The sequence below is a fragment of the Aspergillus brasiliensis genome (assembly GCF_001889945.1).
Source record: "Aspergillus brasiliensis CBS 101740 unplaced genomic scaffold ASPBRscaffold_3, whole genome shotgun sequence".
NCBI lineage: Eukaryota > Fungi > Ascomycota > Eurotiomycetes > Eurotiales > Aspergillaceae > Aspergillus > Aspergillus brasiliensis.
Genome location: NW_027137444.1, coordinates 48386 through 63210, shown reverse-complemented (window position 1 = coordinate 63210; position 14825 = coordinate 48386). Strand labels below are relative to the sequence as shown.

The 14825-nt window shown below is 53.0% G+C and overlaps 7 protein-coding genes across 7 annotated transcripts; 3 read left to right on the top strand and 4 right to left on the bottom strand.

Annotated features, from left to right (window-relative positions):
- Positions 1–828: 828 nt before the first annotated feature.
- On the bottom strand, positions 829–1923 carry ASPBRDRAFT_39233 (uncharacterized protein). The gene is made up of 3 exons (XM_067624103.1): positions 1526–1923; positions 1194–1414; positions 829–1128 (listed from the first exon to the last, which is right to left on the bottom strand). The coding sequence occupies exons 1-3, from the start codon at positions 1668–1670 to the stop codon at positions 967–969; spliced, it is 528 nt and encodes a 175-aa protein (XP_067481395.1). The 5' UTR covers positions 1671–1923; the 3' UTR covers positions 829–966.
- A 200-nt stretch (positions 1924–2123) lies between these two features.
- ASPBRDRAFT_438536 (uncharacterized protein) lies at positions 2124–3032 on the bottom strand. Its single transcript, XM_067625072.1, has one exon. The coding sequence runs from the start codon at positions 2765–2767 to the stop codon at positions 2270–2272; it is 498 nt and encodes a 165-aa protein (XP_067481394.1). The 5' UTR covers positions 2768–3032; the 3' UTR covers positions 2124–2269.
- Positions 3033–3088: 56 nt separating this feature from the next.
- Positions 3089–4371, top strand: ASPBRDRAFT_145931 (copper acquisition factor BIM1-like domain-containing protein). Its single transcript, XM_067619252.1, has 3 exons — positions 3089–3496; positions 3557–3628; positions 3677–4371. The coding sequence occupies exons 1-3, from the start codon at positions 3298–3300 to the stop codon at positions 4222–4224; spliced, it is 819 nt and encodes a 272-aa protein (XP_067481393.1). The 5' UTR covers positions 3089–3297; the 3' UTR covers positions 4225–4371.
- A 1048-nt stretch (positions 4372–5419) lies between these two features.
- Positions 5420–6243, top strand: ASPBRDRAFT_27190 (alpha/beta hydrolase; the record flags this gene model as incomplete). The annotated part of the gene is made up of 2 exons (XM_067622341.1): positions 5420–5836; positions 5890–6243. The coding sequence occupies 2 exons, from the start codon at positions 5420–5422 to the stop codon at positions 6241–6243; spliced, it is 771 nt and encodes a 256-aa protein (XP_067481392.1).
- A 125-nt stretch (positions 6244–6368) lies between these two features.
- Positions 6369–11478, bottom strand: ASPBRDRAFT_62855 (uncharacterized protein; the record flags this gene model as incomplete). The annotated part of the gene is made up of 5 exons (XM_067628394.1): positions 6369–9866; positions 9920–10103; positions 10247–10459; positions 10481–10518; positions 10699–11478. 5 exons carry the CDS (start codon positions 11476–11478, stop codon positions 6369–6371), a joined length of 4713 nt encoding a protein of 1570 aa, XP_067481391.1.
- A 403-nt stretch (positions 11479–11881) lies between these two features.
- On the bottom strand, positions 11882–12918 carry ASPBRDRAFT_119593 (uncharacterized protein; the record flags this gene model as incomplete). The annotated part of the gene is made up of 2 exons (XM_067617267.1): positions 11882–12518; positions 12584–12918. The coding sequence occupies 2 exons, from the start codon at positions 12916–12918 to the stop codon at positions 11882–11884; spliced, it is 972 nt and encodes a 323-aa protein (XP_067481390.1).
- An 8-nt stretch (positions 12919–12926) lies between these two features.
- On the top strand, positions 12927–14235 carry ASPBRDRAFT_171001 (uncharacterized protein; the record flags this gene model as incomplete). Its single annotated transcript, XM_067619700.1, has 3 exons — positions 12927–13559; positions 13621–14123; positions 14188–14235. The coding sequence occupies exons 1-3, from the start codon at positions 13154–13156 to the stop codon at positions 14233–14235; spliced, it is 957 nt and encodes a 318-aa protein (XP_067481389.1). The 5' UTR covers positions 12927–13153.
- Positions 14236–14825: the final 590 nt, after the last annotated feature.

The following is a 14825-nucleotide window of genomic DNA, read 5'->3' as shown; positions in this document are numbered from 1 at the left end:
CCCGGGCGATCTCGATGATCTCCGGTCGCTTCTCGGTTGCAGCCACCGACATTGTATAGGGTACTAGAAGAAATGAAGTAAAACAAAGACTGTTGATGAGTACGGAGGGGTTGTGTGGAAGGGAGAAAGTCAATGGCGGTTGGGCTCCCGGAACTGCGGGGAATCCTGGGTGGAGATGTGCGGGCATTCAGTATGGCACGAGCCACATTTGCCAGCTTGTCAGAGTGCTGTAGAGGCAGCACCCTTACTCACTATTACAGTAATTTTAGACTGCCTGCTATGAGCATTTCCATGATTTTGAATAAATTTCGAGACCTCCAGCTCCAGACGCTGTAAACAGTCCCGACATTTACCCGAAGTCTTCCCGACAGTGGCCCGTTTAACCAGTCTGGGTACACACTAGGTAGTTTCCAAGAATAACAGAAGAGCTTTTCTCTTCATTATAGGCTAGTATTTGGAGATAAATAATAAATTCTTACAGTTTCTTGGAAGTGATTGCTATTCTCTTTATACGGTATATGATGCGGGACTTGCTTTCCTGCAACAGGAATTGATAGTTGAATCATGATCTGTCCCTACATATTCTTGCTTGGGTATCTCCCGGATAACATTATATATGCGTCTCATAATTAATTGGCATCTGGATGTCTCTTGAAAGACTCAGAGCAGGTATAATTCACAGCCTGTGGTTCTCGCTCATCCTCCGATATAACTAGCCTCCAGAAGAGATTCCCCGGAGGTCACCACCGGAAGGGCTGGGTCCGCGAAATTCCATGTACAAGTATCAAAAGGATACTCGCCAGAGTCATATGACTACTTCAAGAATGCAGATGATGTCTAATTGCGCCTATCATTACACGTATATTACACAGATCGATATCTTTGGCATCCCTTCAACTCTTCAGATTCCAAGCGAATCCGCGCGCCTCCTCTATACACTGACTCCTGTCTCACGCAACAGGCCTCCTACATGAATGCCCCTACTCCAGCTGCAGCAGCCATCACCAGCACTAATGCGCTGGAACCAAACGATGTATTCGCGCCCGAAGTCGACGTTGCGGATGCAGCAGAGCTACTTCGAGTAGCTGTAGAAGTGATGGTTGCCATACTTCCAGTGTTCGTGGCGGACTGAAACAGAGATCACTTAATTAGTCTTGCATTAATCGTCTGATAAGATCTATCCAACAACATACATGATTAGAAGCAGCCGTTGCAGTGGCTGCAGCGCCAGTAGCAGAAGAGGCACTAGGAGTAGCGCTATCCCCGCACGCCTCGGCGGTAGACTTTACGTCGTCGCCGTAGTATTGCCAGATGTTGTATGTCAGAGCGCATTTCAGGCAGGCGCTCAGATCGGATGTGTATGTTGAGTTGGAGCAATAGTTGTCGTTGTCTTGGGAAATGAGGATGACGCCGCCTGTGATATTCTTGATTAGCTGAGAAGATAATACCTCGGAGAGAAGATATTATGGGGGTGATTGTGTTATTGGATGCAAGAGGGCATGAATTGGAGGTGCACCGCACGTACCGCAGTCCGCGTGACATTCATATAAAGGACTACCAGGCTCGATCGATTCCCTCTTCACTATGGGAGAAGTGCCCGGGAAGCTCCACGAAAAGCCGGGAGTGGCAAGAGCTGCAACAGCAGCGAGGATGAAAAGGAGTGGTTGCATTATATGTCTGCAGCTGTGGATATCCGGGTGATGTAGAGACAAAGTAGATGCTTCACGTCTTATGAGCTTGGGTTGTGTAATGGGTGCGTCCTGGGAATCAGCACGATTATATGCTCCAATAGGTCCGTGTGTCGCACTGAATTTGATCCTGTATGGCAGTACACCAATACATAATCCATCCTATATCACACCGACGCCGGTAACAATGGAACAGGTGTCAGGCCACCGGTCCCTATCTGGGACATCTTTCCACAATTTCTGCGCACTAGCAGATATTTCCGGTGCAGGGAACTTTTCTCTCCAGTGACCTGGGTGCAATGCAGACGCAGTGGGAAGAAGAGATAGGGTGGCGCTCTCCTGGACTCTAATAGATTAATCCCGCAGTGTCCACTAAATACCGGGCCAGTAAACTGTGGAAACGGTGCAGGGCATTTCGTAGTATGTTGCAAGGTTACATCATATTAGCAAAATATTCAAGGGTCCGATTCTCGGACGTTCATCTACTCTCGGCTTGGTATACCAGTCAAGGTAGGAATTCTGGTGGAGCTAGCTGGTCAGCCCGGATAAATAATTCCAGCGTCCTGGCCTAAGCTTGTGTTCTAATGAACGTGGATCCCGTTAGACTTATCTGATCCGAAGGAAGTGCCCTGTTGCCACTTGCCAGTCGTTGCGGTCCCAAGATATCCACTCAGGAGGAAAAGTCTGGAATGCCAAGGAGCCGTCGATAAATGGCATCGGGCATCGGGGATATTGTACAAAGAGAGAAATCCGGTCCACATTCCATGTGTCATTTCTAATATACAAATGGCTTGGCAGAAGCAGACAATGACCAGAGAAATGCTGCTAGCACGGTGCATACGGAAATGGCTAGTTCCATGAGTTGGACCCCCTAAGGCTGGTGACCCACCAGGTGCCTTTTGGGTGGAGGGCTGCGGCCCACTGTCCCTTGGTACCTGCTGTCTGTCGATGACTCTGAGGGTCATGTGCAATAGTATAATGCATTTGAAGGCTTTTTCCAGTAAAAAAAGAGAGACACCCTTAGCATTGTCAAGGTTTCCCGCTCGATGGAGAGTCGGACTGTGCCGCGGTGGAGCCATTTCTTATCAATCTGATATGATCCGATGCCGGGAGCTGCCCGTTCCGACTGTCATGCACGGCTTTGATGCGTCGTGACCAGAAAGGAGGGGAACTTGCGATTAGTGCCATTCCTTCCATATTGGACCCAAGCTAGTCTTACTGATTGATAACCTAGCTCATCGTTAGTGGATTGCCCCAATGAAACCCGACCCTCTCGGAACAGCTCGCCTAACGACTGGTTTGAACCGAATGCACGGTGACCAGCTAGCAGAGGTGGATGTCATCACATGCTATCAGTCTCCCGAATGCTTCCCATTGGGGATGGCACATTCAGAACTCGGGTCTGTCATGGATTGGTGCGGTCGCATGGTAGCGAACTGACAAAGAGGCGCGCTCTCGGCGGGATGTCTGTTATATAAGGAGCAGGAACAGGCCGAGGATCATCTCCAGGTTCTCTCTTCACGCCGATCAGCATCTAATTCAAGAAGAAGACGGAAAGCCGCCACCTAAGTGCCTGAGGATTCGCAATTCACTTGCCCTCGGTAACAGAATGCCTTCCATGAACATGTTCGCTAGCTTGCTAGCAGCTTCTAGCCTGATGGCTTCGGGCGTATATGCTGCCGAAGCCACCGATATGGGTGCTGCGGCCTTTCTGTGGCCACCAGACAGAGCATGGGGAGCCACCTGGGATACCACAGCTCCGTGCGGTTCATCAGCGGGTGTTACGAACCGTACCGAGTTTCCTCTCAGTAAGCTGTCTTTACCCTAGTATGCTCGGCTTGCATATTGACTGACGCTACCCTTCATAGCAAACGGTGCCGTCTCTATTGTCCTCCAGGACGAATCATACTCGGTCAACCTTGCCATATCCTTTGACAACGGTCAGTCCCACCCATCGTGTCGTATTAAACAATGCTAACATACAATAGACCCTACCAGCAATGCTGAATTTAGCACCGTCGTAGCCGGCAGCCGCTTCCCCGATGTCGAGCCCGGCCATGAGTGCTATTCCGTGCCCAATCCGCCGTTAAACATCACTTCCGGGTCCAACGCCACTCTTCAACTGAAGTATATCTCCGACTTCGACAATGACGGTAATGAGACCTATTATGCCTGTGCCGATATCACCTATGTGCCGTATAGCTCTTTCACTACCCAGATTCCGTGCTTCAATGTCTCAGAGGCCGACACGAGCAGTTCGACTTCGTCTTCCTCGTCGTCGACCACATCGACTAGTACTTCTAGCAGCAGCAGCAGCAGCTCCGGAGGCTCGAATGGCCTGTCCGGAGGCGACATTGCAGGGATTGTGGTGGGGACAGTGGCTGGTGCTGCGCTGATAGGTGCAGCTGCGTTCTTCCTGGGACGGTACTGGCAGAAGAGGGTGCAGCGCGAGCATGAGGTTGCCTTGAACATGATGAACCCGGCTCAGAAGACGTGGTCGGCCTCGACGGCGGGGCGTCAGCAGCAGCAGGCATAAATGTTAGTATGATCACCATGGAACGATGGAATTATGTATGTAATAAGGAGGGCTCTTTCTGGCCGTTATCATTAGGAATGGCCTATAAAGCTGAGAACTATCTCATGTAGTATAAGAAATGATCAATGACACGTTGTATAATAGGACCTTGTATAGACAGAATAATGCTAACCCTCCGTACTATCAATACTCATCGCATCTACCCCAAAACCCTTTATCCCTAGCATATACAGCGTTTCAATACCCCTGAAATAAATGACCTGGATGATGTGTAGTACTTAGTGTATGGGCGGTTCAGGATACGACAATTCCCTCCATGTTGCTGTTCTCTGCCATCTTTCGAATAAGCTAATCCAAATCTTCGATCCTTGTATCCAATTGCCACTGCCACGGGGGCAAGTGCATTATAACTTGCGTAGCACAATGATTCGTTGCCTTGATGGTAAAACAAGACAGGCTGACCTATGTCTCTTCGGCTATGTTCGGTCCATATATATGCTAGATGTGCATTTCGTCTTCAACAAGGCTGAGGCAATAATTTCACCGGTGGCTGCCTGTTGTGGACCAGCAAAGAACAGATTTGGAAACTTGACATCAAACATGCTATGCATGATACTAGAGTTAACTCTAGGCCAATTCTCACGCACAAATATCGTGTTGGCTATAGAATAATCCATCTAAGTACTCCTTAGCAAGCCTGGCAGAATGAGATGGCATCCAACTCATACTCTCACCTACACTTACTATCACCTCAGCATGAACAGTCACACTGGTGACACGTTAGACCCAGTACATAGCCTATTAGGTTCCGGTATGCTATTTGTTGGATCTACTAATGCACAAGTATCACCTCTCCGACTAAAGATGCAGGTAGCCGCCCGTACCCAATAAGAAACAGCTAATCTTATGGATTCCAAGGTCATGACACAGCTATCCGAAGGAGAACAAAGAAAGTTATCAAAAGCGTAAGACTGCCAGCTGGCCTGTTAATAAACTTGACCCAAATGGGATAGTCTCGGGGAGGGTGTAAGCACTAACCACTGGGTATCGCAAGGCTGAGCACAAGCTTCATTGAGATCACCAGGGACACAATTTCTGACAGCTGTGCGTATATATATCACTCCAAGAACCAGGTTAAATGCCATTGCAAACTAGCAAGCCACTCACTCATCACATCTTATTCAGACAGCTCCCAATGGCCACCCCCACTCTTGTCTTCATCCCCGGTGCATGGATCACCTGCGATCTTTATCAACCCTTTCTTGCTGCATGCTCTGCTGCTGGCTACCCCGTCCACTATGCAGATTACCCATCCATCGATCCGGCTGATCCCACCGTCGCAGACTGCAAGACAGACACAGATGTGATCAGATCTACACTGCACCAATTAATCGAAGAAGAAGGCAGAGATGTCTTCCTAATGATGCACTCGTATGCCGGGATGCCAGGTGCAGCTGCAGCACTGGGTATGGCCAAGTCGCAGCGCGTGAAGCAGGGGAAGCGCGGCGGCGTGATTGGGATGGTCTTCATTGCGGCGTTCCTGGTGCCAGAGGGGGTCAGTTGTGCGGGATTGCAGGGTGGGAGTCTGCCTTCGTGGATTTTGCTGGATAAGGTGAGTTTATTTCAGTGCTATCTGGTGAATGGATAGCTAATGATGCACTACAGCCCACTCCCAATCTCAACGTCCCCGCAGACGCCATCGCAAACTTCGCGGCGGACGTTGATCCAGCGCTGCTCACGGACCTCAATGAGAAGATCAAGCCTCATGCTACGCTGGCTTTTACTTCGCCTCAGCCGGCTCCTGCTTGGGCGGAGGAAGCTTTTCAAGGACGGTTGGCGTTTATCGTCACTACGGGTGATCCGGCTGTTCTGAAGGAGGCGCAGTACGGGATGATGGCGGCGACGCAGCAGCAGTGGATCGTCAAGGAGATGGATTGCAGTCACTGTGCGCCTTTTATTACTCGGGTTGTGGAGACGGTTCGGTTGGTGGAGGAATGTGTGAAGGAGTTTCAAGGGTGAAGAGCATGCCAGGTTTATTCTGTCCTCTAGGGAAGCTTGGTGTAAAGCATACACAAATACAAACAATGAAACCAACAACGCCGACTATGTTGCACAAGCTCTAGCCAAAATGAATATCATCAAATCTATGCATTTAGCAATCCCCGTACAGTCTCCTCCACCTGCTGCAGTACCTGCTCCTTATCCTGCCCGGCATCCACAGTGATCACATCGCCCTCTGACAGTGTTGGCTCCTCCAGCAGATCCAGCTGGGAATCCACCATCGTCGCGCGCATATAATGCTGCTCCTTGGCTAACCGTGTAACCATCCGCTCCTTCAATGCCTCCCGATCGTGGACAGACAGGAGTAAAAACGTGACGTTGACAGGGAAATCCAGCAACTGAGACAACCGTCGCAGCTCATCACGATACACCGTGCGCAGAGCAGAGCAAGTCACAGCCACAGCGGGTGCAGTCGACTGCTGGAGTCGATCCATGACTGCTCCGCGAATATGCGCCAGCCAATCCCATCGGTCGCGGTCTTCTAGCGGTATCCCCTGGGCCATCTTCTCCCTCGCGGCCGGCGAATGCAGGTTGTCGCCTTCGATCACGGGGATATCGAACCGCTGTGCTAGAGCTTGTGCGGCGGTGCTTTTGCCACAGCCGCATGGACCGGTGAGGAAGATGACTTCTCGTGCTGGTGCTGAGATAGTGGCTGTGCTTGTGGACGTGGTCCAGCAGTGGGCGCGGAAGTGTTGGATGAACCGGCGGACCAGCTCGAGAGTGAGTCCTCCGGCCTCGCGCAGAGCAGGAGCAGCAGCCACGGCCTGCTTGGTGTCGTATAGAAGCACACGACTAGGTCTGTCATGGTCGTATTTGCTGGCGAAGAATTCGAGCAGCTTGATGGGTGGGTTAGCGTCTGGGTCTTGGTTGGACTCGCGCAAACGCTGTACCCATTCCTGCCGGGATACCTCCTCGAACTCCAGCCCAGCTTGTCGGAGCAGAGGAAGGAGGTCTCTGGTCCAGTGGTTCAGCATTGGGTTCGTCAGGTTGACCACTTCGCCTGCTGCGGATGCCATGGTCAAGTTGATCACACTGGTTGCCACCACATCCACGGGCGTCCAGGAGAGGATATCGTCGAGCTGCGGCAGCGCATGAATGGTTTCGGCAGTCTGGAACATCATGGGAATGGCCTCGGTGGCGTTCCAGATTCCATGCACGCTATCGGCGATGATCTGACCCACGCGCAACACACGAGCGGTCATTCCGGCTTGATGCGCGGCGCGGTTCACAATGTGCTCGGTCACCAGCTTGGACTGCGCATATCCCATTCCCTGCGCGTAGGCCAGACTGTCTGGCAGCGCTTCCGGCACCCAATGGCCTGGCGTCCGAGCAACGGTGCTGACGGACGAGCAGAAGGCAAACCGGGCTGGTTGGGCTCCATGAACGGACAAGCAGAGGTCTAGAAGATGTCGCGTGCCCGCAATGCAGCTGGCCTCGAAGCTTTCCAGCGCCCAGTTGAAGTTGACTGACCAGGCGCAGTGCATCACCGCCGTCACGGACTGCACCAGTCTGTCGTATGTGTTCTCGTCGAGGCCGAGTCGGACCGGGTTGCCAAGATCAGCTGGCAAAGCAATGATCTTGCGCTCGATAGCTGGTGACAAGCCTGACAGGCTCCGCGCACGCAGCGACTGACGAACACGACGGAAAGCTGCCTCGCGGGACTCAGCTCGAACCAGGCAGAAGATGGTCTTGACATGATCCATCTGCGCCAACTGAGCGACAATGTGGGCCCCTAGCGAGCCGGTAGCACCGGTCACGACGATATGTTCCCCGGACTCCTCGCGAGGCACTGCAGTATGAGGCTTGAAATGGCTGCCGTACTTCTGAATCATCTCCGCCATCCGCTCTTCGACCGGTCGCTGCTCCTTGGGCGCCTGTCCCAGTCGCAGACGAGTCAACTCGTCCGCCATGGCCTGCACGGAAGGGTGCTCAAAAACAAAGTTCTGGGACAGTTTATTGCCTCCGATGTCCAGGGTTCGAAGAAGCGTGGTCCGCAGACGGATCGATTGCAGACTATCCACGCCGAGGCTGAAGATGTCGGTTGTCGCACTCAAAGTGGAAGGGTCAATCCCTGGGGCGACCTCCAGGAGCTGCTCACGGAGGAATGCCACCAGCTCGACACCCTCCAGCACCCGGTTACCACTCGCATCCTCTGCATCGTAGATCTGGTCAATCTGTTCCTGGTAATCGCGGTAAAAGGCGGCACGAATGACAGTGCCCTTGTCCGTCTTGCGGTAGGGCGCATCTGCGGGCAGCACGTGGATCATATCTTTGGAGATGTAGGCGTACGCCGGCAGTTCCGCATTGCAGCGCTCGATGGCCGGAAAGACCGTCTCAATCAGCTGGTCATCCGTCTGACACCGGCTACTGGCTGCTGGAATGAGGAACAACCCTAGACGAGGCTTGTTGGCTCCAAAGGTAATCGCTTCGGCAACGTTGGGGTCGTTCCGTGCCACGCCCTCGATGATGAGGGGATTCGCCTTCTCGCCGTTCTCCAGGACCAGCGTGTCGTCCAAGCGGGCGTAGTAGCGCCATGCGTTGGGCTTGGTCGGGTGCTTCTCGAAGAGGTCTTTGGTTGCGTACGAGTTGTCGGGCCGATTGCTGGCCACCTTAGAGGGCCAGCCTTCCAAGACGCACAGCTCGTAGATCCCGGGCATTTGTTCCTCCCAGCGCAGGTACGGCAGCAGGGATGGACCTGGGCGAACATAGTCCCAGTCGAGATCATCTCTTTCACGAAAAGAGGTCATCAGTTGACCGGTCTCGGTGGTGCCGTAGTGGGAGACGAGACGCACTCCACTCTGCACCAGTTTGTCTCCGATGGGTTTCGGGCAGGATGAGCCTCCGAACATGACCAGCTCTAGGCGAGCCATCATGTGCAGGCCCTCGTCGGATTCGGACAACAGCTTCAGGGCATACGGCACTGCATACAGAATCTCAATTTCTTGGTGGTCTTTCAGCGTGGATAGTAGATGCGGCGCCGTCAGAGGCAGGTTTGCATTGTACAGGTAGATCAACTTCTGAGAGTGCATCGCTCGGAAGAGACAGCTGATGCCGTGCGCGTGAAACAGTGGCAGGGTGATGAACCCGCGGAGACCGAAGTTGTTGGCGTAGTTCTTCAAGGCTCCGGCGTGTGTCTGATAGATGGGCTTCGGATGGCCGGTGGAACCGCTGGAATGAATAATCCAGCAGATGTGCTTTGCCTCTATGCTGCCATCCAGCTGGGCTGGCGGCAGTGAGAGGGCGTCTGCGCCGGGAAAATCGTAGTCTTCGCGCGTCAATACCGGCTGCTGCACGATGGCTGTCCGCGACGCTACCCTCTCTCCGACGGTGTGAAAGCTGGGATATGTGATGAGGAAGGCAGCCTTGGTGTTCTCAACCAAACTGACATAGGCATCTTCGGCAATGCGTGTCGATAGGAGAAGGACGGTGTGGCCGAGACGGGAAATGGCCAGCAAGGTGATCATGTACTCGAAATCGGAGGGACCCAGCAGCCCTACCACCTGCACTGGATCGTCTGAAGACCGTCGCTGTGGGATGACCTTGGAATAGTGCACCGACGCGGCTTCCACTAGGGTGTTCAACTGTTGCCAGAAGTTAGTCTCCTGCCTCCGACAATCGATATCGAGCAGCTTACTTGATAAGGAGTGTAGTAGGTGTACTCCGTGCCTGACGACGGATAAGCGACAATAGGCTCGTGTCCATGGCGTCCTTTGGCTCGTGCTTGTATGAGGTGGTTGATCGTGTGAATGGTCTCCTCAGGCTCCGCCTCAAGCTCATCTACGGATGTTGCAGGAGACGATGCACTCAGTCCATTCGGACTAGAGAGCGACGAAGATATGGGAGAGACTGCCACGGACGCCATTTTCATGCAGTGGCAGAGTGAGATGATGGCTGGTGAGAAATTCAAGTGGCATAGGGGTCTTCTTGAAGTTTATGAACGGCTTTCGCGCGGAGGTCTTACTGGATCCGCATGATCCGGATTGTTCTACAGTCATCGAGCACATTGCCGATTGGAAGATGTGGTAAGTAATCCGAAAGTGTGTTGGCCGTGATGCACATGCCCTGATGCCGCATTTCCGCCTGTCCCCGCCCTTTTCCGCTATGATTTTCTCCACTGACGGAAAAGCCTCGTGCGGGGAAGGGCTGCAGAAGCCATGCTCTAATAGAACATACGCTGTGGATAGTAAATACTTACTATACTATAATCGGAATAGAATTGGCGGAGATGCTCGTCTGCTTGTCAAAGCGAGTGGCACCTGCAGCCTCACGTGGCCATCATATCACCGGCTGATTGAGCCATTTCTACTATTAACCACCAATTGCAGGCTACAAAGCTCAGTAAAATGCTCAAGTCAGAAGTAATACTCTTATAAGCAATTCTATCTAATTACTGGTAAAAGTCGAAGATTCTACCTCCGGATCATAATGTACAAACGAGACCAGCCTTGACAGCACCGCAAACTCCAGCTTCAACTTGACGGTATAAAAAAAAGTCTTCAACGAGGTCTGCAAGATAAACAAATCCAGATACTCCAAGATTAACAGCGAAATATCCATCAGGATAATCGCCGTATTGATCGCCAGCAGCTGCTCCATGATATTCGTCCGTCGCTTGCTCCGATGCGGGTAGAGATACAGCAGTCGAAAGGTCTGCACGATGAAGATCGTCGAGATGATCACTTCCTGCAAGAAGAACCCCGTGAGCTGCAGCTTGGCCCAGATGTTATAGACGTAACCGAATCCAGGTCCGCCGTAGACGGCGCCATAGGATAGGATGATCTGCGGGATTTGGAGGACGATGGCGTCGACGATGATCATGTAGAGGACGAAGCGGAGGATTTTTTGGCTTGACACGATGAGATGCAGTCGCGAGTATAGTACCACGGACTGTCCGGTGACCATGACAGCCCAGCCGAAGGTAGACAGGGTGACTGGGATCCAGAGCGGCGCTAGCTCGAAGTACTTCAGCAGCAGTCCGATGGCTTGCGGGATGATGCCGAGCCCGGTCGAGGCCAGGAGACTCCAGAAGTAGAGCCCTCCATAGACGTGGAATGTGAGAAAGACGAGGACAATGAGCTCGATCGAGCTATACAGCGCACAGGCTAATAGACTGGCCAACACCGCCTGCACAGCCAGGCTGTTTCCCGTATACCCCCCGGCGATGCCCTCAACGGGGGCCGAGTAATTGGCCATCTTCCCTGACGAGCGACACCGTCATTCAGGCACATGTTGGAATGCGACCACCCCTGGAGGATATATGTCATGTGGTGATCGGCAAGGAACGAAGTCGGGGGAGTGAAGACGTCCGGCGCTCGGCTACCTTGACCTCGCCTGACCTGCAATCCATGGATCGTTCTACATTGAACCGCAGGAACATCGTCTGAGCGTCCAATCAGTCTTATCCACCGCAGAATCGAAATCCGGGGTTAGAACCGTTATTCAGTCATTTCAGATCGGCGCACTGCGACCAATCACTGCCGGAGATCTGACCGGCTGTATTAAAGTGCTGACGCATTGGTCGGGTTGCATCTCAGGTTTCCAAAAGTTGCCAAACCACTCAAGTTTCTTCTATTATTCTAAAGTACCTTGCGCTCGGCTAAACAGTAAACTTAACCTTGTTACTGGGTCCCGCGGCCAGTGCAGTCTGGCGCACCGCCTCCTCACCCACTTCCTCGAAGATGTCATACCCCCAATGCCCCGGGAAATTGAAGCGTTTGTGGCGTTCCAGCGAGTTCAACTGCGCGAAGGCCCCCTCTGGCAACGCCCGGACTCGCAAGTTCGCTGCTATCCGAGCGGGTGTGACACTCTTGGATAGCACGACGGTGCCACGCTGCACGCCCCAGCTGGCCAACAGTGGTCCCGGGTCCAGGCTAAGCTCGGCCGCCACGCGGTGCACCAGCGGGTCGTCCACCGTGCGCGGCTCACCGGTCTGGTTGTTACCCAGGGGAGAGTAGGCCTCGATGAGGATGCCTTTGCTCTGGCAGTATTGCAGGAGCTCCGGCTGTTGGAGGTAGGGATGGGCTTCAATCTGGTTGACGGCGGGCACGACGGAGACTTGACCCAACAGCTCCTCCAAGCGACGGATATTGAAGTTGGATACACCGATGGCGCGTACTTTGCCGGTTGCTAGCAGCTTCTCCATGGCGCGGTAGGTGGTAATATAGTCAATGTCGGCTAAGTCGAACACTCCATCCTCGTTGAGAGGGAACCATTTGTCGCCACCCTTGAAGGCGCTGTACAAGGGTCAATGCTTTGGACTCCACCCGACCATGCTGAAAAATGAGCAGATGTCACTTACCAGGGCCAGTGCATGAGATAGAGATCCAGGTAGGTGACGCCCAGATCCTGCAAGGTCTTGTCAAGTGCGGGCTCCACGTCCTCCGGGGCATGCTTCGTGTTCCATAGCTTGCCAGTGATGAAGATCTCTTCGCGGGGCACCCCAGACTTGCGAATGCCATTGCCGACTTCGGTCTCGTTGCGATAGATGGCGGCGCAGTCAATGTGGCGATAACCCTCTTTGAGGGCCACCTCGACGGCGTTCTCCACCTCGAGGGGTTTGGCTTGCCAGGTGCCGAATCCCACGGCAGGGATTTTGGCGCCGGTATTAAGGGTGAAGTGGGATGGTAAAGACATGATGGATGACAGATCTATCTTTGTTTTGGCAGGAAGGAGGGAAGATGACTACAGAATGGTGGTGATTGATATAGTCCAGCAGCACACCAAGTGGGTCGGAAATCCGACACCAAACGGCGGATAAACAAAGCCTTCGGAGAAGATGATAACTCCATTCCAAAGATGCAATGCATCCTCATGATCCACTCTTGTTTCCTCCCCGCCAAACACTTCTCAGTGGAATAGCTGCAACGCAATGTCCTCTAGCCACAAACCCGCCTTCGATGACCTGCCACTCGACAAGGCGGGTCCCCCCGGCAATGCTTGGGGATTATTTGGACCCAACGACCAGTGTGGCATGCTGAATCTCCTCACGCCCGAGCGAACGTGTGCCGCGGTGAGTGAAATCCGCGATGGGGTTCGCATCTCCACCGACTGGCCGCTGGATCGCATCTCCACGCCGGCCGCCAATCGTGCCCCGTTTGTCCAGACCATCTCCAATAAAGCCCCTGCCTCGGTCAACGACGACATCCTGCACTTCAACACCCAGGTCAGCTCGCAGTGGGACGGTTTACGGCATTTTGGCTACCAGGCACAGCGACTCTACTTCAACGGCCGTACCCTGGAGGATATACTGGCTACCAAAGTCAATGGAATCCACGGTACGTATACCCACTGTCTCGCAAATCGTGTCTCAGGCGAATACTCTAACGCTCCTTCTAGCGTGGGTGGACGCCGGTGGTATAATCGGACGGGGAGTTCTGTTGGATTATGTCGCTTGGGCAGAGACCAACAATGTCCCAGTGAAGCCTTTCACAACTCAGTCAATCACAGTGGCTGTTCTGGAGGAGATCGCCCAGGCCCAAGGTACAGAGTTGAAACCCGGTGATATCTTGTTCGTCCGAGCAGGCTGGGGACGGGGATATGCACAACTATCTCAGAACGAGATTTCTGCGCTCGCCGAGATTCCCGCGCCCCCAGCGATCGGGCTCGAGTCCTCCGAGGCCACTCTCCGGTGGCTGTGGGACAAGGAATTTGCTGCTGTCGCGAGTGACACCCCGAGTTTCGAGGCGTGGCCGTGCCAAGACTCCAAGTACTGGCTCCATGAGTGGCTGCTGGCCGGCTGGGGGCTTCCGATCGGGGAGATGTTCGATCTGGAGCAGCTGAGTGAGGAATGTCGCAAGAGGCAGCGCTGGTCATTCTTCTTCACCAGTGTTCCATTGAAGGTGAGTCTGGCTGTCGACTGTGAACCGATTATATTCAATCATTGACAATTTCTTCCCTAACTAGGTCCCCGGAGGGGTGGCCAGTCCTCCAAATGGAGTTGCAATCTTGTAGCATCGAACAATGTAGGACCAGCTAGCCTGATATGACCTAACGCAATGCAATTTGGCGTAGTCATCAATCAAGTCTTCATGGTGGTACCATGAATAGCTTCCACTAGAAGAGTGTCTTGTTAGGGAAATATCCAGCTCCGAATCTGTACTGATAATTGCAGATACGTGTCACTTGCATCGGTATCCGTAGTAGCTTCGCACACAATCAACAGCCAGGATACGGCAGGGTTGAAGTAAACCCAGCCCAACCCACGATCTAGCACAAAACGAGTCATCTGAGTCATGATGCCAGAGCTTAACTTTGTCCTCCATGATGTCCTCACACATGACGTAGATGGGGGATATGCGATAGGCTACTGGCATATGAATGTGTCATCCACCTGACACTGTCGGGAAAGGGTTTATATGCCCGAGGCGATCTACAGCCTCAGAAGCGGATATACAACGGAAATGGCGGGAAGGCCTACATATAGAGCCATCCCAATCCCATGAAGGGGTTTAGAGTTATTGTTGCGGTCCAGTCGGGTGGCGAGCTAGCTAACATTAGCGACCGCTAGGATAAAAACGGATCACATAATGCAACAAGCAAGG